Source organism: Cricetulus griseus, chromosome 3 (genome assembly GCF_003668045.3).
Source record: "Cricetulus griseus strain 17A/GY chromosome 3, alternate assembly CriGri-PICRH-1.0, whole genome shotgun sequence".
NCBI classification, from domain to species: domain Eukaryota; kingdom Metazoa; phylum Chordata; class Mammalia; order Rodentia; family Cricetidae; genus Cricetulus; species Cricetulus griseus.
The window spans coordinates 72,375,169-72,398,590 of NC_048596.1; the positions used below are offsets into that span (position 1 = coordinate 72,375,169).

Sequence of the window (23,422 nt, forward strand, 5' to 3'; positions counted from 1 at the left end):
TGTCAGAAAATAATTAAAACTAGTGCATTTGGATAGCTGTTAGAGGACAGTCAGGCAATCCTGTGCTGAAAGTAATTGCTTCTGGTTAAGGTTCAGATGTTGAACTTGAAGCTGCTTACCTGTGGAACTCACTTTGACTTTTCTTCATTCTTTTCACTTAGGAGGGGTTTTGCAAAATCTCTGGTCATTCAGTGGCACCGTAGAATTAGGCCATTTTAAAGATAACCAGGTTTTAGTATATATAGCCAGCAGATCTCACAATGCTGCAATCCCTGCCCCTCTGCCCATTTTAAAGAAATCATTCAATTTGAGTATACTTGTAAACAGAAATTCAAAATTATGTATGCAAAATGGGGTGAAATAAGTAACTGTATGCTATAAGTTGCTGATAATTGATAAATGTACATTCTAGATTTTCACATTCAATAAACTGATTAAAATCTAAAGCTAGTAGATGTAGATGTTCCACAATGTACAACTTGTGAACAGCCTAAGCTATTGAGAGGAGCCGTAGTTTAGTTTCTCTGTTGGGGCCATACCACCCTGCTGGATACCTACAATGAACTTTCTAGGGCTCCAGAATTGTAGATGAGAGTGTGAAGTAAGACTCACCAGCCTTGTTTCTTTTTTTCTCTCCCAGATCTTAGAAGGACTAGTATTTTTTGCATTAATGATCTCCATGTCTGCCGCCCAGTATAGTTTGCCAAACAGCTTTCAGAGGTTGATTGGGATGTCACATTTATTTATTTATTTATTTATTTATTTATTTATTTATTTATTTATTGAGAGAGAGAGAGAGTGTGTGTGTGTGTGTGTGGTGAAGCATGACACATATGCCATATGTGCATATAGAAGACAGTGGACAACATGCTGGAGTCAATTCTACCATGTGCTGGGCTTCAAAGCAAGCACCTTTACCTCTGAGCCATCTCGATGGCCAAATGTAATCTTTTAATTAATAGCTCAATATTCTCCCCACCCTGTACTTTTGCTTATATTACTTCTAACGAGGCTGTAATATTTTATACAGAAATAGGAAATTCAGCCTTTCCTCTGTCATGTCATTTATTTTTATAGCCCTTGCGATGATGGCTTTGTGTATCTGTATAATTCTTTGCTTAATGATGCTTCCCAGACTATTGATTCCACTGGGCTTTAGGAAATTTTCCTGTTCTATGTATTAGTGATGTCACAGCCCAGCACTCGAATTGGATGTTTTGTGAATAGTTGTTGAGAAAGCAAATGAGTTATCTGAGGTAAGTTTGTGAACTATTTACAAACAAATGACAGTAAAAAGCAAAAAGATATTCCTAGGGCTAGAAGAGAATAGAAGCCCTGTGTACAGAACCAGAGAATCTGGTTATCTGTTGAAATGAGGAGGATGTCATGATCCTGGAGGCTCTTGTCACTTCACTTCAAGGGACCACTGCTTTTTTTCTACATCAAAGTTCAACTGTCTCCCAAAGTCTAGGCAGTGTTCTACCACTGCACTGCGGGAGGGGAGGGGGACCATGAAGAGTACCCCTGGAAGCCCCTGACTGACAATCAAGGGGGACTCTCCAGCAGGTTGGTCTCCTCTAAGCACTCCCAGTGGGGCTTGTGACAGTGCTTGTGTGAGGGCTGGAACAAAAATTTCAAGAAGGGAGCCAGTCTGGGGGCACAATCTTTGCTTCACATTAGCCACACATGCCCTTTGTTCCCGGTCAAGTGACCCGCTGAAGCTTTACTGTGTGTGTTCCAGTGAGTGCTTGTTATGCTCTGTGGGCTTGCTGATGACTTTTCATTAGGAATAGTCTGCCAGGGTTTTAGTAGCAAGAATAAAGAAAGGATGTGTAAAAGAAGTGGAAATCTAAATCTAATAAAAGATTTTGAAATGAAATGATACAAATTTTTCATATTCTGGGAACAGTGACCTAATTAACCACATTTTAAAATTGTGTGTGAGAGAGAGGAAGAGGGAGAAACACATACACACACACACACAGAGAGAGAGAGAGAGAGAGAGAGAGAGAGAGAGAGAGAGAGAACGAACACAGGTGCGCATACTAAGACATGCGAATTGGTTCTCTCCTGCCACCTTGTGGGATCCAGGAATTAAACTCCAGTCACCAGTCCCGGGCACAGGTGCCTCTGCCTGCTAAGTCATCTCCCTGGCCTTACTATACTTAAAAAAACAAGAACAAAAACAAAAACAAAAAACCCAAACCATTCACTTAAAAATCAATCCTTTTTTTTTTTTTTTGTGCATGTGTGGGAAGGGGACAAGGGACACGATGTAGATACATATGGAGGTCAGAGAACAATTTTAGGGAGTCAGTTCTCTCCTTTCACCTTGTGCGCCCCAGGTATTGAACTCAAGTTTGGTAGCTGTTGCCTTCACTCACTTTGTCATCTTGATGGCTCCCCCGCCCCCCAACTTCACTGTTTTATACATGACACTTTTACATATTGTTCCTTTTTTGTTGTTGTTGTTTTCAAGACAGGGTTTCTCTGAGTAGCTGTCCTGGAACTCACCCTGTAGACCAGGCTGGTCTGGGTCTCAGACGACCTGCCTCTGACGCCTGAGTGCTGTGATCAAAGGCCTGCGCCACCACTGGGCAGCAAGGGGGATCTCAACTTTGCAGCCAGCCTGGGCTACATATTGAGAACCTGTCTTATAAAAGTGGAAAAGAAGAAATGGTAGAGGGAAGAAGGGAGTGACACTCGTCTCTCCTGCACTGGGAGGAATCATGAAGACATTTTGCTAAGTGGAGTAAGCTAGATTTGTTTACATTATTAAGATTGTCAAATTAAACAAAACAAAACCCGAACTAGGGTGTCAGAGCTGGAAGGAGTGGGGAGTGAAGCTAGCGAATGGGTAGAATACCAGACTGACAAGATGGAAGTTCCGGAGAACTCTTGCAATGTGAATCTGTTCGGCATCGTTGACATGGATACCTAAAAATAGGTGGAATGTAGAATTTGAGGTTGAATTTAATTTTTTGTTTTTTGTTCTTTGTTTATTTTGTTTTTGAGACAGGGTTTCTCTGTGTTACAGCTCTGGCTGTCCTGGAACTACCTTGGTACACCAAGCTGGCCTTGAACTCACAGAGACCAGCCTGCTTCTGTGATTAAAGGTGTGCTGAGATTAAAGGCGTGAAGCACCACCCAACATGTTTAAATTGACAGCTCATGCTGTAAGGATATCCCTCAGCAGAAGAATGAATGAAAAAAAAAGTGGTTTATTTACACAATGTAATTACTCAATTGTTAAAAAAATAAAATCATAAAACTTTCAGGTAAGTGGATGGGACTAGAAAAAAAAATCATCCTGAGTGAGATATCTCAGACACAGACAGACAAATATAATACACATTTACTTATATGTGGATATTAGCTTTCAAGTCAGTAATAATCAAGCTACAACCCAAGAGAGTCACAAAGGTTAAGTATAGTGTAAGGACTGGCAGTGTGGTGAGGGCCGGTAGATCTTGTTAGGAAAGGGAAATAGAACAGATAGCTATAGGTGAATGGGGTGGCTGAAATGGGAGTACCTCGTACAGAAGGGGAAGGAAGAGGGGAACGAGGGAGAGAATATGGGGAGAGACAGTTAAAACTAAGGGCCATTTGAGGGGTACGGAAATCTAATACAGTAGAAACTTCCTAAAATATATACATATGTGAAGGTGATCTAAATGAAATCGCCAAATAATGGAGGAGACAGAGCCCCAACTGGCCATCCTTGTAACCAAATGAAGCTTCCAGTACCAGGACTGGACTACATCTAATTTTTTGGCCAAAGGGTCCCATGGGAACCCCCCAAACAACCCAGACTGTAGGTTGTTTGTCAAGACTGTAGGTTGTTCTCCTATGTTCTCCATAGGCAAGGCACTATGGCTGATGATAACACCTACACAACTCAATGAACAAAAAGAGGTCAAGCTGGTGCCTCCATAGAGCCTTCACCGGTCTGTGCTAGCATCTTTGGTACAGGAAGGCACTCTGCATACTGCTAAAGGAGAGATTCATACACCAACTCAGCCACAAAACCTTTGATCTACAATATGTCTTGTCTACAAGATATGCAATACAATAGTGGCACAAAGCTTACGGGAGTAACCAACCAGTATCTGATTTGACTTAAGTCTTACTCCATGAGCTGGAATCCATAATCAGTGCTGCTTCAGTGATCAAGAACTTGAAATCAGAGAGCTCAGGGGCTTAGGGTAAAACCAAACACTACTGTTCTAAAACAAACAAACAAAAAAGCAGGAATGAAATGACTCCTAACGACATTCTGTTATACACATAGATCAGTGCCTTGCTCAGCCATCATCAGAGAAGCTTCCTCCTGCAGCCGATGAAAACAAATACAAAGATCCACAGTTAGACATTATACAGAGTGAGGGACCTTGGAACACTCCGCCCTAAAAGGGATGTCTCTATCACATCCCTTGCCTTTGGGCTCAGAGAAACCCGTGGAAGAGGAGGTGGAAAGAATGTAAGAGCCAGAGGGGAAGGAAGACATCAAGAAAACAAGGACCTCCAAATCACCATGATCAAAGCTCATACGAACTCACAGAGACTGAGGCAGCAAACACACGGCCTGCACAGGGCTGCACCGGGCTTCCCGTTTAGGGCTTTTGGGGATTCCTGAATGTACAAACAAGTTTCATGTACCTTCCCTTAGGCTCTTTTCCTTCTGTTTATTTTGTCCAAATACAATGTGTTAGTTTTGTTTTGTCTTATTTTAATTTTATTATTATCCCCTAGAAGCCTGTTTGTTTTCTAATGAGACACAGAACGGAAGTAGATCCAGATGGGAGGGGAGGTGGGGACTGGAAGCAGTAGAGGGAGGGGGAAAGCATAACCAGGATACATTATGTGAGAAAAAAAAATCTATTTTCAATACAACAAATAACTCAGAACAGCTTCAGGAAGTCCCTGAAACTGACCAGATTCACTAGGCTCCTCTAGATGTGTATGTATTGCAATCCCCAGGAAAAGTCCACCACACAATAATGTCCAAATGGGTATGTGCTTGTCTCTGAAAGCCATCAACTGTCATTTTCCCCACTGTGGTTCTCATTAACTCATCCCCGGAACTTGGAAACATGCTGATACACTGGCCCAGCTCCTCCCCAGTCCCCAACTGATTTCTGTGTCATCTCACACCTCGTTCTGTTCACTGCCACCAAAGAGCTTTTGACAGTTTCCAAAAACCAGTGCGAGCCTTAAGATACTTTATCTGAAACACAAGACTGACACATACCCAAGGAGACATTCTGAGAGGCTCAAGCATCCTGTTGCCCAGACGACCGTCAGAGGCTGTGTGGTGGCAAAGGCACTCAAGGGTTACTGTATGAGGACAGTATATGAAACCACACTTTCCACTGTGCCAAGCACCTAAGAAGACGTCAGTCACTAGTACTGCCACCATCACCAAGTCTTCCCTCTTGTGTGGACGAGGCAAATGCAGTCATCAGAATTTTAAAAATTAATTCTTATTTTTAGTAAAATGATATATGCATATTGTAAGAGTGTGAGACACCAGACACTACACTTTCCTTTCCAGTCTTGGGGACTTTGTCTGCAAGACTTGCAGCCAGCGTTGCTTTCTGGTCATTCCTTGTGATTTGCTCAGTGGTTCACAACTGAAAACAACGACTCACTCTCTCCCAGAATCTATCGGTAGCCAACATTTTCGAGTGGGGGGGGGGGTAGATGCCTAGTATTCCATTATATCCATACGCCAGGAGTTTCCTTCCAGTCAACTGTTGATGACCATTTGGTGTTTCCAATTAGTGCTATTTCAAATAAAGCAGCTGCGGACATTGCATTACATACACTCCCATTTGAGATTTTTCTTATGTTTTTATTTGGCGAGTGTGAGTTGAGTGTGTGTGTGTGTGTGTGTGTGTGTGTGTGTGTGTGTGTGTGTGTGTGTGTGTGCCCATGTACTGTGGCACGGTGTGTGGAGATCTGAGGACAACTTTCAGGAGTTGATCATCTCCTTCTACCATATGGGTCCCAGGGACTGAACTCAGGTCATTAGGCTTGGCAGCAAGTGCCTACATGCTGGGCCATCTTGCTGGCCGTATGCTTCCATTTTTCTGTGGAACGTTTGGATTAAACAACAGACATATGTTTAACTGCCTTAAAAAAAAACAAAAACAAAAAAAAACATATTCATGTACCCCAGGCTGGCCTCAAACTGATTGTACCTGAGGATGGCCTTGAACTTTTGATCCTCCAGCTTTTACTGTCTGAGTAGTTGGGCGACAGCCATGCAGCTCACACCCGGCTCATGTGGTGCTGGAGACTGGACCTGGCGCAAACACTGCTGAATGAGCTGCATCCCATCCCTTAGCGTTTCAAGCCAGTTTGTTGTTGGCTGGTCTGGAACTCTTACCCCTCCAGCCTCTGCCTGCCCATTGCCCCAAGCCTAAAGCCTCTGTGCTCTAATATTTCCCCAAATAGTTTCTGTTCCTTAGGTGGCTGGGAGAGGGAGGCCTGCTCACACAGCCTTCTCTCCTGTCCCTGATGCTAACCTTTGCCTGCTCTGTCTTCCTGCTTCCTGAGGTCTGAGCTTTCCAGGCAGGAGCTCTCTGAGCTCTGTGGGGGCACCGTGTTGAGTTCCCAGGGCACTTCTTGCATTCAGGTTCTTCCTCCCATTAATGGCAATTTCTGCTCCTCTGCCCGCTCTCAATGTGCTGTGAGCTCTCTGTTGGCATGTGCTCAGCTTCTAACTCCTCTGCCATTTCAAGTGGCCTTCGGGAGGAAGGACAGCTTCACACCTTCCTTTGATTCATCAACCTAACGTTGACTGTTTCCTACATCAGACACTTTTGCAAGTGCTGGGACAACAGTGAACAAAACAGAGCCCATTTTCAAGGGAGAAGGTAACGTGGGGAGTTAGAGGGAGGGGCCAGCAAAGAAGAAACCTGTAAATTATACCATGTTGGAAGGGACCCGCTGGAACACAGGTAGCAGGGATAGAGAAAAAGAAGGCATGGAAGGGTTTGCTTGATTGCTTTTTTAGAGATCTGGTCTCATTGTAGCCAAGGATGACCTTGGACTTCTGATCCTCCTGCCTTTACCTTTAAGGTGCCATGATTACAGACATGCATGAAAAAAGCCTAGTTTATGCAACACTAGGGATTGAACCCAGGACTTCATGTATCCTAGGCAAGCAGTCTACCCACTCACCTGCATCCTCAGTCCTGTCTTTGCCGTCTTAAACATGATTTATGGGGACTTGGATGAGAAGATAAGAGAGGGACAGGACCTGTGGAAACGGCCCTGAGCGAAAATGGGCTCTGTTTTGTTCAATGTTGTCCCAATGTTATACCAGCGAAGTCAGGGGGGCACAGGCAGGGCGCAGGTGAAGGCATCTGGAGTCCTGAGGAGGGTTAACTCACCACCGGGAGCTCACAGGTCTCTGTGTGACCCAGGACTTCCTCTCAGGGTGACATAAAACTGTCAGACAGAGGGTTGGCATGAAGACTTCCCTGGGTGGAGCAGTCCTCCTGCAGACAAGGTTTACGACAGATTACAGCGAAGAGGAAGCAGGCTGGGAAGAAGTGCTTCATTTGTGCAGAAGTGGTGGCTTTGGTGGAATGGAAGAGCAAGAAGTGTCAAATTCTGGATTTTAAAAGACTCCTCGGCACAAGATGGGAACAATGGCTGGCAGATACTTGTCCGAGTGACTCATGAAGTACTATTACCTTTAACTGGTAGAGAGCAGGAGTGGGAAGAGAGAATTTGTTCTAGAAACATCACATTTGGAATGTCTTACCAGACTGCCCAAGGAGGAGTTGAGGGTGTGTCAGGGGTGTGGGGGGCTGAAGATACAAGTGTGAGCACCCTGGATCTGGAAGGCACACTTGATATGAACTCTGTGTAACCATGGCATGTCAGTGTAGACTCCACCACAGATCACAGATGTCTCTATGGTGTGGGAGGTCTGTTGTAAGGGGGAGGCTGCCAGGTCTGGGAGGACAGGAAAGCTCTGTTTAATTTTGCTGTAAACCTAAACATGCTCCACAAAATGAAATTGATTTTTGCTTCCCTTTCCTTCTTTCCTTCCTCCCTTCCTTCTTTCTTTTTTAAAAAGAAAATGCTATTAAGAGCCATAAAACTTGATGGAATAGCAAAGAGAATAAGTGGGCAGGAGTCAGCTCGAGGGCCAGGCCTGTGGTTCACTGTCACCAGAGGAGGGATAGGTGACTGTGGGACGGTGAGTGAGTAGAGGAGCAATGGTGGTTAGGGGAAGGGACCAGTGGTGGAAAGCAGGGGCCCTCCACAGACTGTGGAGTGAGACAGTCAGAGTTGACTGTCAATCTCCCTGTGGTCGAGATAGTACCGAGTGAGGCCAGGAGATTAGGAGAAGAGGGACCAGGCACAGTGAGAGAGGTTCAGTTCATTTGAGGCCTTTTGTTGAAAACTGCTGTGATGAGGTTGGGCAATAGAACAAATGGAGAAGTGAGGATTTTTTTTAAAAAATGTTTTGAAGACTTGTTTCCCTACGCAACGCAGGCTGGCCTCGAACTCATGATCCTCTTGCCTCTGTATCCTCATTGCTAGGATTACAGATACATAGCACTATCACACTGGGGAGAGAAGTTTATTACTTGTTTAATAAAAAATATCTAATTGGGGGACTAGAGAGTTGGTTCAGTGGTTAAGAGTGTATATCACCCTTGTAAAGGATCCAAGTTCAGTTTCCAGAACCCACATTGAGTTGTTCACAACTGCCTATAACTCCCGCTCTAGGGGATTCTTCTGGCTCCCTTGGCACCTGCATTCACGCACACATGCGCGCGCGCACGCGCGTGCGCGCGCACACACACACACACACACACACAGCTGAAATTTGTGCCCTGTGATCCCCAGTTTCTGTCTTCCCCACAGCTCCGATTCCTGGCAACCACCATTCCCCCTGGTGGCTCTACAAATGCAGCTGCCTTGGATCCCTCCTGTTGAGTGGACGGACTTACAGCATTTATCTTTCTGCATCTGGCCTATGTCACTTAGTACAATGTCCTTCAAGTTTACCCAGTGTGTCAGGAACAGCAGTATTTCCTTCTTTCCTTCTCGGGACTGTTGATTTTGAGATAGGAGAAATGCAAGCCTGGCTACAAGCTGATAGAATTAATCAGCCTTATTTTTATTTTATTTTATTTTTCTTGAGACAGTATCTCACTGTAGCCTAGCCTAACCTAGAACTCACACTGTAGTCCAGGTTGGCCTCAAACTCTTGGCAACCCTGCTACTATAGCCTCTCTACTGCTGGGATTATAGACGCAAACTCCCACCACGCCCCGCTAATCTGCCGATTTAGCCGAGATGCTATCCAGAACCTTCAGCTTCTTCGCCACGGATGCAGTGCAGCCCAAGGAGGATGCTCATGGTAGCCTAAGGAAGGTGCTCCCAACATGCTCATTAGTTGAAAATAGCCAAACCAGGTTCAGCCTTCAGCTTCCTGATTTGTAGCCCAAGATGCTGGCCTCCAAGGATGTCTGAGCTGTGGCATGCCAGGAACGAGTGGGGTGACGTTCAAGAGAGATCAAAGCTGGGAACAGCAGACGCTATCTGCCTGATCCTCCCATGGGAAACTGAATTTTAAGAAGAAAAAAAAAAAAACCAATGCTGTAAAAATGACAACCCAGAAGAGGAGGATGGGGGCATGAGCAAAGTATCGTGATATATATGTGCAAAAATGTCATAAGGGAACTGCTAAATTATACAATTTCTATATAATACATTATACTCACTAATAAGCAAACTTTTATAAAAACAAAGCCTTACATATTTGTATCATTAAATCCAAATGGAGTTTTGAGCTAGGTCCTGATTTCTGATTTCTGGCTCTCTGGTTTAAAAGTGTGTATCAGCACTAGGGAGGCAGAGGCAGATGGATCCCTGTTCAAGGCCAGTCTGGTCTACAGTGAGTCCAGGATAGCCAGGGCTATACAGAGAAACCCTGTCTCAACAAAACCAAACCAATAAAAAAGGCGTATGAACTGCAGCCATTTTGCAAAACATGAATATACATAGTATCATAATATAATACATATTATTATAATTATAATATAATAATGAAAATATAAGTCACCCAAAAGCCTATTATCCAAGATAAATTCTAGTAACATTTAGTGTGGTAAACTGCCAGCTTTGTATACATAAATATTGAACTCATTCATTCAAAAAGCTGAGGGCTGACTCTACCAACTAAGCTATTCCCAGCCAGGCTTATCAAACTTTAATTTAATTAAATTTATTAATCAAAATACATAGATTAATTTAAACATTCAAATTAATAATTAACTTAAACATTTAAATTAATAACAAAATTATTAATTTAATTGAATTCATTCATTTATTGTTTATGGTCATTTATGTGCCATGGCATGCATGTGGAGAGCTAGATCCCCAGCAGGGCTTATCAAAGTTTTATTCTGTATATCCGTTTGTATTTATTTATTGTGTATGTGTATGGTTATGCATGTGGAGGTCAGAGGACAACATACGGGTCAGTTCTCACCTCCCACTCTGTGGGTCTGGGGATCCTATTCTTCTGTGTAGGTTTTGTTAAAAGTCTGCTCACACACCACCACATGAGCTTCATTTGGTCTTTTTTTGTGGTTGTTTTTTGTTTGTTTATTTGTTTGTTTGTTTTGGCAGGGTCTCACATTGTCTAGGCTGGCCTCAAACTTGCCATGTGGTCAACAGTAACCCTGAATTTCACCCCCGCTTCCACCCCCTGAATGCTAAGATTAAAGTCAGCAACTACCACACCCAGTTTTTGTGTTGCTGGGTTAGAATCCAGGCTTCCTGCTTGCTAGGCAAGTGCTCTACCAACTTAGTCACATTTCCTGCCAGCACGTGGTCTTTTACAACTGTTAAATAGTCTATCATAGGAATGTGTTAGAGCTTGGTCATCTTCTGAGTGGGCATTTTTAGCCTCCATAAATAACCCTGAAAAGAACCCTTCAATGATACATGTAATAATTGCACTGATTGTCCTTTTTGTATTTTTTTTGGCAGAAATGACTGGTTGTCAAATTATTCACTGGCTCAATGGATGTAAACACTTCAAAGACTTCTACACATAATGCCAAATAGCATCTTACCATGTCTGCCTCCCCGGCCAACTGAGTATTTGTAAGGACTTGCTCCCCCTTACATCTTGTAAGAATTACTATTAGTAATTATACCTTGTACACATCCCACTGTTACTACCATGTCAACTTCCTATAATTAAAAAAAAAAATCAGGGCTGAGGTCTAGTTCAGTGGTAGAGTGCTTACCTAGCATGTGTAAGGCTCCAGGTTTCAGCCCCAGCACCACAAATAAGCAAGGCAAACACTCCCCAAAACATTTCAGCTGTGTGTAGGTTGAAGTTTACTATTTATGGGAACGATTTGAGGTGGGAGTAATTTGGATTCCAGTGATTTCTTTGTGCGCCTACATGTGCTAGGCACCATGCCAGGTGCTTTTTTTTCTGTTTATTACTGCTGCAACCACACCTCCAGAATGTAGGTGTTATCCTGTCCCATGAGGCTGTGACATGCTGAGGACAGAGGGCTGGTCAGTTGGCATGGTCAAGATGGGTATCCGGCCATTTGACTTGGAGCCCAGCATTGATCTATCTGCAGATTTAGCCCTATCTCAAAGAGCTGAAGATTGATCTGATATATATACACATATATTTATGCAATATGTGTTATATATTACATGATATATGTATATGATATGCACACATATATGTATGTACACTGTATATAACATGTGATTGTATGTATTATAGTGTGTGTGTGTGTGTGTGTGTGTGTGTGTGATGAGATGGAGACTAACATTCACAGCTTACCAGGTTTTTTTTCGAGACAGGGTTTCATGCAGTGTAGGCTGGCTTTAAATTCACTATGTAGTCAAGGATGATCTTAAATTTTGGATCCTCTTCCTCCTGAGTGCTGGTGCTACAAGTGCTGGAGATCAAACCCACAACTTGGTGCTTGCCTAGCAACTGAACTTCATCACCAACCAAGCCTACCAAGCTTCATTACATTTATTTATTTATTTAGCTATTTTTTTTTACTTTACCTTATGTGTATGAATGTTTTCTTTGCACATGTGTATGTATACCACATGCATGCCAGTTGGATCCTATGGAACTGGTATTGCGGGTGGTTGTGAGTTATCATGTGAGTCCTGTGGATTGAATCCAGGTCCTCTGCAAGAGCAACAAGTGCTCTAATCACTGAGCCATCCCTCCGGTCCCCACATTGATCTATTTTAGTCTGTGTAAATGTATAAGAGTGTCCATATTGGGCTAGGTGTGGCGACGCACGCCTTCAATCCCAGCACTCAGGAGGCAGAGGCAGGAGGATCTCTGTGAGTTCAAGGCCAGCCTGGTCTCCAGAGTGAGTTCCAGGGCAGCCAGGCTTCAACAAAACAAAACAACAACAAAATGAGTGTACAGGCCATGGTGTGAATGTTGCCATGAGAGGACAACTTGCAGGAGTCGGTCCTCTGTTTCCACCTTGTGGGTACCTGCTGAGCCATCTCACCCATCTTCACTGAAGTTTAAAATTCCTGGGTAGAATAAGCCACACTGACCTATATATAACATCTCTGAAATCCTGATCTACCTGAAGAACTCTGGGCAGCTGCTTCTGGTCTGAGGTGGTAGTTGCTCCTTTATCTAAAGGCAAAGCCAGCAAGGGGGAGGAATGGGGCCTAACCTATTTGCCTTCTTGGTTAATCAGCTGCCATCATTTCTTTTGAAGGCCTGATTGAGAGAAGCAGCTGAGGGGCAAGACTTGGAGGAGTCACCCCTCTTGGAGGGAGAGTGACTTCAGTTAGGATGCAGACTGTGCCCAGAGCCCACCTGTGTGAGCACAGTGAGCCAGCTCTCACAGCTTGAGGCGTTTTACTTTTTTTTTTTTTTTCACTTGTTTTATTCTGTTTTTGAGACATGGTGTCACTATGTAGCCTTGGCTGTCCTGGAATCTCCATGTAGATCAGACTGGCCTCAAACTCCCATAGATCCACCAGCCTCTGCCTTTGCCTCAAGTGCTGGCATCAAAGGTGTGCACCACCATAGGCCTTTTACTTTTATTCTTGGTCTTCTGTGTACTACAGGTGAACATTGGATCTTGGATCTATGTACATGAGTATCTTGTCTGCATGTATGTATGTGTACCATTTTTGTACCTGGTGCTCAAAGAAGCCAGAGGAGGACATCAGATCCCCTGCAACGGAGTTCCTGATGGATGTGAACTGTCATGTGGGTGCTGGCAGTCAAACCCTGGTCCTTAACCCCTGAGCCATCTCCCCAGCCCCAGCTAGAAATTTCATGAGTCTCACAAAAACAAAAACAAAAATAACAGAAAACTAAATGATTACTAACTCGTAAGCTGTCTTTTGGCAAGCTCACAGGAAAGAGAGACAGGTTTCTGAGCTGTTAGCTTTTCCCATTATCCCCCATTGTCTAGGAAGCTTGGAGCTCTGCAGGGACCTCGGAGCATATCCTAGGCCACCCCAGGCTGGCTGAGGGCATGGTGGGGTGGACCTGGCTGCTAGTGTTGGGGTTGGCTGGCTGTGTCTAACTTCTACTCCATTGTGTTAGTCTCCTTGTTTCCTGTGTTAGCTTAGGCAAATTCGTGATTAGCCTCTGGGGAAGCTTTCAACCGAGGCAGGTCGGGAAAATTCTGCTACTCTTCTCAGAAGGCAGTGATTTTACTGGGACAGCTAAACTCTGCATCCATCCATCTGTTTGTCTATCAATCATATCTATCTATCTATCTATCTATCTATCTATCTATCTATCTATCTATCTATCTATCTATCTATCTATCTATCATCTATTGAGAGACTCTCTATGTAGCCCTGGCTGTCTTGGAACTTGCTGTGTAGACCAGCTATCCTCTAATTCAAAGAGTTTCTCCTGCTTTGCCTCCGGAGTCCTGGGACTGCTGGGACCAAAGGAATGCACCGCCATGCCTGTCGCTTTAGGTTCAACCCTATGACCCAAGAGCCATTTCAATGGCTGGGCAACCTGTCCCGAGAGCGGGCGGCAGCCTCCGGAAACATTCAGAAAGCCCGGCTTGGAAGCCAGGCTCTCCGATGGCGCTTACCTGCAAGCCGCAGCTGAAGACCTCTGCAGCCTCTAAGGGACGAGCATCCTCTTTGGGTAGCAAAAAGGGCCATGTTTGGAAATGACGGAGCAGGAAAGGGTAGGGAGAGACGGAGAATAACCACAGAGGACCAGAGCTGAGGTGGCGTTGGGACTGCAGGGTGGACAAAAAAGGAGGAAAATAGAGCAAAATGGGAAGCTCAGAATAGAAGATATAAAGGAAAGTGCCAACTAGTGAAAATCCTGCGAAAGAACGCGGGGGGGGGGCTGGGGAATGGTTTAGCAAAATAGCAATTAGCACAGCTAAAAATAAAGACCAATTTCGAGACAAAGCCAGATCCAAAGGAGAAAAATAAAACTCGTCAGAAAGACAATTCCTTGCAAACCAAATGCTCAAGAAAACGGGGCTAATGACACCCCCCTCTTGGGCAGTTTTGTAGAAGAAATGAAAAACTAGATGAGTGTGGAGCGCGGCGCTGAGCAGGTGACAGGCACCAGGAAAGGAGCTATGAGCCGGGCGCTGGAACCATCGGGATTCCCGTAGTTGAGCGTAAAGGTCCTCCTGAGACTGCACCCAAGTGTGGTCCAAGTCAAAAATGTGCCGGCGCGCTCCGATCCGCGCTAGAACGGCAGAGGCTCGGGCAGCTTTCTCCGAGGTCTGTCTGTTCCAGAGCCTCGAAGCCGGGGCACAAGGCGTGGCGTGAACCGGAGTGGGTGCCCACAGCTTGGTCCCGGCTCTGGTGACACCTCCCGGGCACCCGTGGCGTGAGCAGGCCGTGCACCCACAGAATCGGAGTCGGGTAGACCCGGGGGCGATCTGGGAGGTGACTCGGCCTGGCAGGGACTTGGAACGCTGTGCGGCTCCCAGGCCGCGAGGGGAGGGACCGGGATGTGCGCGGGAGCTGAGGGTCACCCGAGGCCACCGCGCCCTGCCCTGCGCGGGTAGCTGGGGGCTGGACTTAGTGCCCACGGGCGCGGGTGGGCAGGCAGAGGGGAGCGCGGCGGAGAGGAGGCGGCGGGCGGGGCCTGGAGGGGCGGCGTCGCGCGGGCTCCTCCTCCTCTTTACCCTCTTCGGGCTCAGCAGCGGTGCCGCCCGGCTGCTCCGTCCTCCGGGCGCCCGCGGCGATGTTCACCCGCGCCGTGAGCCGACTGAGCAGGAAGCGGCCGCCGTCTGGTAAGCGGCTGTGGGCGCTGGGGCGCGGGAAGGGTCGGGTCGTGGGGTCCCCTGGCGCGGCTCGCGGTGCCGCCCGGACAGCAGCCGCGCTCCTCCCCGCTCGCTCTGTCCCAGCCGCGGCGGGAGCGCAGAGCCCGGGAGCCGCCCCGGGAGGAAGTTAGGCTGGAAGCTGGAGCCACAGCAGCTTTTTTTTTATTTCTAGAGAAGGTCTGGGAGCCACGGGAGACCCAGAACAGCCCCACACTCTGAGGCAGCGTGGGAGCCAGGCTCCCCTCCTGTGTGCCGCCTCCGCCGCGGGCCGAGCGGGGAAGGATGCTCCACCGGACCTCTGCATCCCCGGAGTGGCTCGGCCCCGCGGCGCCAAAAAGTGCAGTCCCAAGGTGGCTGCGCACCCGGGCGGGGGAGGTACTTGTGTGACACGGCGGAGGAGTCACTTTGCCTTTCCCCCTGGACCAGCCCGACCCACAGTTTGGGGCAACTTGGCAAGACAAAGAACCCACAGTGCAGAAACGGTGATTTGAATTCTGTCATCTTTTTTTGTTCATAATAATACCTAACACTCTTTGATGGCTTATGTTGTGACCAGGAGCTGTGTCGACACCTTCTCTTGTCTTCACCTTTAGAAAAGCCCTGTCGGAGGGGTGGGGTTCTGAAGCCAGGGTGTTGGGTGACCTGCTCCACTCTTAGTTGGTGGATCTTTCAAACCCAGGTTTGTTTGCTTGCTTGACTCTGGCTCGGAGTTAGCCGCTTGCTTTCCTGTCGCCCAGAGAGTCAGCCAGTTTCCTCTTTTCACCTAAATATCAACTGTGGTTAAGCGACTGCAATCAGACAGATTGAATCCCATTGCCATCACTCACCAGCTGTGCAACTTCTTTGTGAGGCTTCTGGATGTTCAAAGTGTAGCTTTAAGTGCTTCTTAATTGGAGCCTGCCCTCTACCCATCAACTCATGCAAATCATTTCATTAAATATTTAAGACGACCCTACTAACGTCAGATTTCATGGGGTTGCTTGTAAAGAGTTTGCACTGTTGCCTAATATGAATTAAAGTGTTCCATTAGTGTTGTCCATGTGGTCGGATTCCCTTGTGAGTGTTGATGGCTGACACAGCGGTCAGATTCTAGGTACTGGGGTTAAACTCCTAATTCCAACCTTGACTCTGTCATTTGGAGACACTAAATAATGAATGTCCTTGGACCTTTCTGTTCCATAGAGCTGCACTGTTGCTGGCTTAGTGTGGCTTGCAAGAGCCAACTGCTAAATATTCCAGGTATTGGAGAGTTGGTTGCTAAGTCATAGGTGGGCTGAAATTGACCGTGGTGGGACATACATATGTCAGACATCCAGGCTTGATGAACCTCTGTACAGTGGATTTCAGAGAGCTGTGGACTTAACTACATACTTAATTTTTTTTTAAAAATTTAGATTATGTTTATCGTGTGTGTGTGTGTGTGTGTGTGTGTGTGTGTGTGTGTGTGTGTGTGTGTGCCTCGTGCGCGCATGCCACAGCTTGCATGTGGAGGACTGCTGTGGAAATCAGTTCTCTCCTAATGTAATCAAACTCAGGTCATCAGGCTTGTATACAAGCATCTTTACCCACAGAGCCATCTTGTTGGCCGGTAACTACGGGCTTTAATTCCGATAAATATGTGCTCATGTTACTAATAGCAGGGCCAGCAGTTAAACATGAGAAGCTCCAAATGCAATTCTGGATAATGATAAAGATGAAGGAGTTACTAGCTTCCTTTTCATTCTCTTTCTTGTTATATAGAGCAGTTGTGAATAGCCCTGCATAGGTTTCTTGTTGCTTTGAATTATATTTGGCCTGAATATAATACAAATAGAACCACTGAATCATGACAGATACATGGATTTTGGATGCTTTTGCATATGGCCACATTGCATTACCAAACTGAAGGGCAGTTTTAGAAACATTAGTAGCATGTAGCCATTCCAGGGCAATAGACTTTAACTCTGATGAAGTTTGCCCACCCTGCTGATGATAGGAAGGCCAGGAGTTAAACAGCAGGGGTTGGTGTCAGGTGGATGTCAGGAATGCAAAGAGCCCAGTTTTCTTGAAGTCTGTGAGTATAAGGTCTGCCACCTTTGTGAAAGGACATGAACCTCTGCCAGTTTGGTCACTTACATCACTACCCAGAAGCAAGAAAAGAAGGAGGCAAATGAGAGAGGAGGGTGAGGGCTCCTTACAGAGAGAACGGGGCAGCAGGCAAGCCATCCACAAGATGGCTAAGGATTTGGGGAAGGTAGTTTTGATTTTTTTTTCTTGTGGTGCTAAGGGCGCACCCAAGGCCTTACACAACGCAGGCAAGTGGTCTGCCACAGAGTGACATCCCACCTGAACTTTGCTTTTAAAGACTTTTTTCCCTCAAACTATCCAACCAAAGCTGGGTGCACCCCACCAAGAGCCTGGACTTGGAGCTAATGGTAAGCCTGTCTCCCCCAGTGTGGCCAAAAGAGCCAGATCTTATCAAAGATGGTATCCAAGAGCTGTAAGCTGCACTCATTTCTAAGGTTCATAGCTGGAGGCTCTTGGTCTCATTTATGAGGTCTCTCAAGTAGGTCTTGCCTGCTAGGTGGGGGAAGTGGAGGTTTGATAAAAGTCAGACCCCAGTTCAGTTTTGGGGACCCAAGGGGAACAGGAAGAGCCAACTGCATTTTTAACAAGTACTCCAGTTGTTTTTATGCTGAAATGTGAGGACTCCTCAGAGGGTCCTGTTCCCTACCCACAACCTGCACTGCTAATAACCAACAAGACCCTGTCAAAGAAGTTCTCTTTACATTATCCCATTAAGCCCTGAACATTTCAGAGTTATTGCTGGGCTTAAGTTTTTATTTGAAGGTGATGATCTGCACAGAAATTTACCGCATTTGTTTTTAACAACTTGACAGTGGAGCGTCTTGGTGGTTGGGCAAACTTATATTTGTAGAAACTTGTGGGCTGGGCCTTGGGGCTGGGTGAGAGCAAGGCTATCCTGCAAGCATGGGAAGGCCAAGATAAGATGGTCTCTTTGTTCAGATGACATCAGCTCAGCTTGCTTGGGTCCCCTCAAGAGCAGCCGGCAGACAAAATGGGTGGGCAGGACGTGCAGTGTGGCTTCAGTAGCAGCTGCTCGTCCATATTTCCCTCAGAACAGGAGACGTAGAGGCCCATGCAGGGTCTGGACCAGCCATTTCCTAGAGCTTTCTTGGGGAACCACATACTTCCCTCCCTGAGCTGAGCGATCCCCTGTGCCCCCTCATGCTGGGTTCTAAGAACTTGTTGTTTATACTGTACTAAATATATTCTGGTTGCTTCTGCTTCCCCCAGATAGCTAGCTGTCCACTGCAGCAGCCTCGGGGTGGCCATGAGAGAAGAGGGGCCTCAGGCAATAGCAGCAGCCCCCTGATAAGGGCTGTCAGGAGGTGTCTGCTGTGGAAAAGGGACACATGTCTCTTTGGGTCTGGCTCCCAGCTCTTGAGGGCCATGCCTAATGCCTGGGGTTGCCTCCACCTGCTCTGTCCTTCCTGTCAGTCCATCCCCACCCCTCACTCTGCCTGTAGAGCCATTGGGCGTTCGTACCTCCTTGAGGGTGTCCTTCCTCCAAGCCCACCTGGTCCTCAGCACCTGACAGTCACCTGTCTCACAAGAAGGGAAGCCAGGCCCCCAGGGGTAGGAACTACTTTAAGGCTACTCATTCCCCAGGAAGCAGACAAGATAACCTGTCTCGGACCCTCGTCCAGGGCTACCTGCACTCACATGTCAGTCAGCTTGTTAAATGTTTAGTGAATCAGCATGGGAGTGATGGCCTCTCCCCTGTCTCCTTCCTTCCCGTCTGGGAATTCTTGGCTTTATTTCTCAATTCATAGTGAATCCATGACGAAGAGTCAGGGCTTTCATTTGTTGCATCTTTTACTCCACTTTCCGTCCCCAGCCATTCTGAAACAGAATCTGGCCTCCTCCATCCTGTTGCTTGCTTCTTTGTAGTGTGTTATTTCATTCACCGCTATGCGCTCGTTTCCGTGCTGGGCCACCATACAGTCTGTGACTGGCATCCGTCTCAGCGGCTGTTTTCACCCTTTCAGTGTCAGATCACACACAACATGCAGGAGTCCAGACGTGGGGCTGACCCCGAGGGTGGGGGCTGGAGCCAGGAAAGAGAGCATGGCAGTGAAATTCAACATTGTTATTTATCCAACATTAGGGCCCAGCTCAATCCCCAGAGCCCCGAGGGTGGCGGGCGCGTGCTTGTAACCGCAGTACCAGGGTTCGGAGTCATGTGGATCCCAGGAGCTCACAGGCCATCAAGAGCAAGGAGAACAGTGCCTGAGGACAAACACCGAGGCTTCACCTGTGCTTGTGCACATGGAGCAGCACACGTGTACAGTAGCAAACACAGGAACAGACACACCTGTACACCAGCACACATGTATACTAGCACACACAGGAAATGACACACATGTACACCAGCACACAGGAACAGACACACATATTCACCAGCACACATGTATACCATCACACATGTACACCAGCATGTATGTACACCAGCACACACAGGAACAGATACACATGTACACCAGCACGCATGTATACCAGCACACATGTACACCAGCACACACAGGAACAGACACACATGTACACCAGCATGCATGTACACCAGCACACATGTACACCAGCACACATAGGAACAGACACACATGTACACCAGCACACATGTATACCAGCATACATGTATATCAGCACACACAGGAACAGACACACATGTACACCAGCACGCATGTATACCAGCACACATGTACACTAGCACACATGCCTACCAGCACACACAGGAACAGACACACAAAGAGAAGTATGTGGGCTGGGGTGCAGCTCAGTTAAGAGGGTGCTTGCTTATCCATCAGGCACAGAGCTCTGAATTCAATCTACACACCATGGTGGAGTCTAGCTCCAGAGTAGTAGGAGGGTCAGAAATCCAAGGTCACCTTGGTTACATAGCAAGCCAAGGCCAATCAGAGCTGCATGAAGCCTCCTCTCAACACACATGCACACACCAAAAAATAGCAGCAGCAACAATAAATGCAACCAATCAAGCAAGCAAGAAAATGAATGTGTGGGTTAATTCATGAATGACTGTGCTTGGGAGGCTGAGACCAGACAGAGCTACACAGGAAGACCTTGCCTTAAAACCGCCTGGCCCAGCACACACAAAGAAAGCTTGGCTGATTCTGACAGTTTTCACAGGGTTTGGGATTAACTTAGGGCCCTGTGCATGGTGGGTAAGTGCTCTACCACGGAGCCACACCCCTAGCCTGGAAGTCCCTTATGCTGAAGTAAGTGAGGGAAGAAAGTGTGTGACATTCATGCGTGAATGTCCAGCCCAGTTCTTGGAGACAAGGGAAGTCAGGGACAGGGCTTCAGGGCCAATGTTCTTTTTTCAGGGCCTTGGAGGCCACTGTTGTTTTTCTGGGCCTCTTGCGGCCTAGAAAGTGGTGATTCTTGGGAGGTACAAACAGCAGTGTGGCACCCTTATTTCCTTCCCTCTCGTCAATGCTGGAAACTGTGGCCATCTGTTGTTTAGTCCACCCAAAAGAGGATGTTGAGGACTGTTTTCTCTTTGGACCGAGGGCGTCAGGGAGCCCTGAGCCCCTGCCTTTCTCCTACAAAGCGGCTTTGAGACGGCAGCGTTGGACTTGTAGGTGGATTGGAGCATGGACAGTAAGGACTACCCCAACTCCTTCAGAACACGTTCTTGGCTTGCCCAGGGATGAAACGGGACTTAGGGAGCAGGGTGTTGTATAGAGACTGGCGTGCACACTTGCCTTTCTTTGAGTCCCGAGCTCTCTGATCAAAGGGTCCTAGTGCATGTTCAGAGCTGCACCATCCTCTGTGGCCTGTTTTCCTGTGCTCATCTTACGTTATGGTTCTTAGTAAGCCTGTTATAAAACTTAAATTTCATCATCGTTATTATTATTATTATTATTATTATTATTATTATTATTATTTGCTAACTGCAGTGCATTTTCTTCTCCCCAGCTAGGGCCTTGCCTCTCTGTAAGGTAGTTTTCACAGACTAGATATTGGAGTGATAAATACGTAAACTAATATTTAGATACAGGGTTTCCATGATCCAGTTTCTGTGGAGCCTTCAGCAGATCACCAGTTAAAACAAACAGATTCTCTGCTTCTATATTGGGATGTAATTTTTTTAAAAAAATGTATTATGCTTGATGTGGTGTAGGAGATATGAACTTGTTGAATAAGTTTTGTGGGTGTAGTCTTTCCTTGATACTTCACGAGAAGGAACATGTCTGTTTTTCTTTCTTTCTTGTACAGCCCCCTCCCCGGCCCCTACCTCTTTTCTTGTTTTAATTTTACCGGCCAGGTCTTTTTGAGCTCACACTGGTCTGGGGACTTTGTTATGTAGCCAAGGCTGGTCTGGTCCTCCTACCTCTCAACCTTCTAGATAGGAACTGGATTATAGATGAGAGCCACTATGCCGGGCTCGAAGGAGAGTGCTTGAAGGAAGGTGGGGTGTTATGTCTAACTGCTTTGGAATTTAGGGCTAACATCTCTGCTTTTTCCTGGCTGTGAATGTCTCCTTTGTCTCCTTCAGTGTGCTGTGAGTTTGTGGGTACTTAGAGCAGATCCAGTGAGGATGTAAGTTGCCTCTGCTATTGAGGAAGTTGTATGTTGAGAGCTTATTAAAATATTATTTCGATGGGGGAAATTGTCTACTCAGGGTAGACATGGCTTATATGGCTCTCCCTACAGAGTACGAGCAGAAATCTGAGCCTCAAGCACTCAGGTCTGTCGAGTGCCGCAGATGCCTCTTGCGTATGGATTTCTAGGGAATTCCTGTCTGGAGAAAGTCTTGATTAGTCGTGACATCATAGCTACTATAAATAATGTATTACAAAATGGATCACAAGCAACACGCTCCAGGCATCTGCATGGCAGGGCCGCAAACATCTTCGGAGACAGGCTTTACCGAAGTCAGAAACCACATGGAACAACAGTGATGGAAATGAAACTGTCTGCGCATTCTGTCTGTGTGCTAGGCGCTTCTCCCTCAGTCTTACAGGGCTCCTGCCCCCCCCACCCTATGGAATTGACCTCAAGTTTCTCAGTCTTTCCTCACACTGTGACTGTTCTCTCTCTCTCTCTCTCTCTCTCTCTCTCTCTCTCTCTCTCTCTTCTCCCCTCCCTCCCTCCCTCCCTCCCTCTCTCCAGGATCTTACCACAGAGCTCTATATGAACTCTATATAGACCAGGCTGGCTTCCAACTCAGAGATGTGCCTGCCTTTGCCTCCAAAATGCTGGGACTAAAGGTGTGTGCCACCAAGCCCTGCTATTTTCAGCCTCTTTAAACCTGCTCTTTCCTGGCCTCTCACCGTAAAGATGAACAGAAGTCAAAATTAAACACAGCAACGGCGCCTTTTGGGAAAGAACAGGTGCCCTGAAGCCAGACTGTCTGCCTTCGGACCAAGATTTCCATTTCCTAGCGAGGTGACCCGTATAGGTCTCATATCTCAGCTTCTTCACCCGTAAAATGGGATTGCTATAGGCCAAAATGATTCAACCCCCATGAAAGTGTGGAGCGCAACCTCACACTTGGCAAACAATTTGTAAGTGGTATTGTCATAAGCTAAAGACAAATTTACTGAAAAATTAGGGCTAGGCATATGAAAAGTTGAAGATCTAAAAAGACTAGGAGTGAGTAAAAAGGAAGACAAAACAGAAAACAGTTGAACAACACTGGAATCCCCTCTCTTCATTGCAAAATGTAAACAGAAAAAAATGAGACAAACTAATATTACTGCAATTTTCTTCTTCTAGCGTGAGAAATTGTAAAGCTGCTAGAAAAACTCGTTCAATGTGTCTTTCCCCACCTGGGCATTCTAAACCTGCTTTCTTGCCTAGTCATCTAAAATGGAAACTTGTCAATGAAAAGGGATGATCAGGCTGGGAACTGGCTCAGCAGTCAAGGGCTCTCTCTAAATGCATGAGGACCTGATTGATCCCTAGACCAGGTAGAAGAAGCCAGTTTCGTTTGGGATGGTAATCCCAGTCCTGGGGAAGGGAGAGACAGGAGGGTCCCCAGGGCTCATGGGCAGCTAGCCTGGCAGAACCAA

At 46.4% G+C, this 23,422-nt stretch overlaps 1 protein-coding gene across 1 annotated transcript in view; it reads left to right on the top strand.

Moving 5' to 3' along the window:
- The first annotated feature begins 15,135 nt into the window (after window positions 1-15,135).
- Window positions 15,136-23,422, top strand: part of Rgs10 (regulator of G protein signaling 10) — a 42,076-nt gene continuing 33,789 nt past the window's right edge. Inside the window, exon 1 of the mRNA XM_027404470.2 lies at window positions 15,136-15,293. Coding sequence (XP_027260271.1) covers window positions 15,245-15,293 — 49 coding nt within the window. The 5' untranslated portion in view covers window positions 15,136-15,244. The remainder of the gene's footprint in view (window positions 15,294-23,422) is intronic.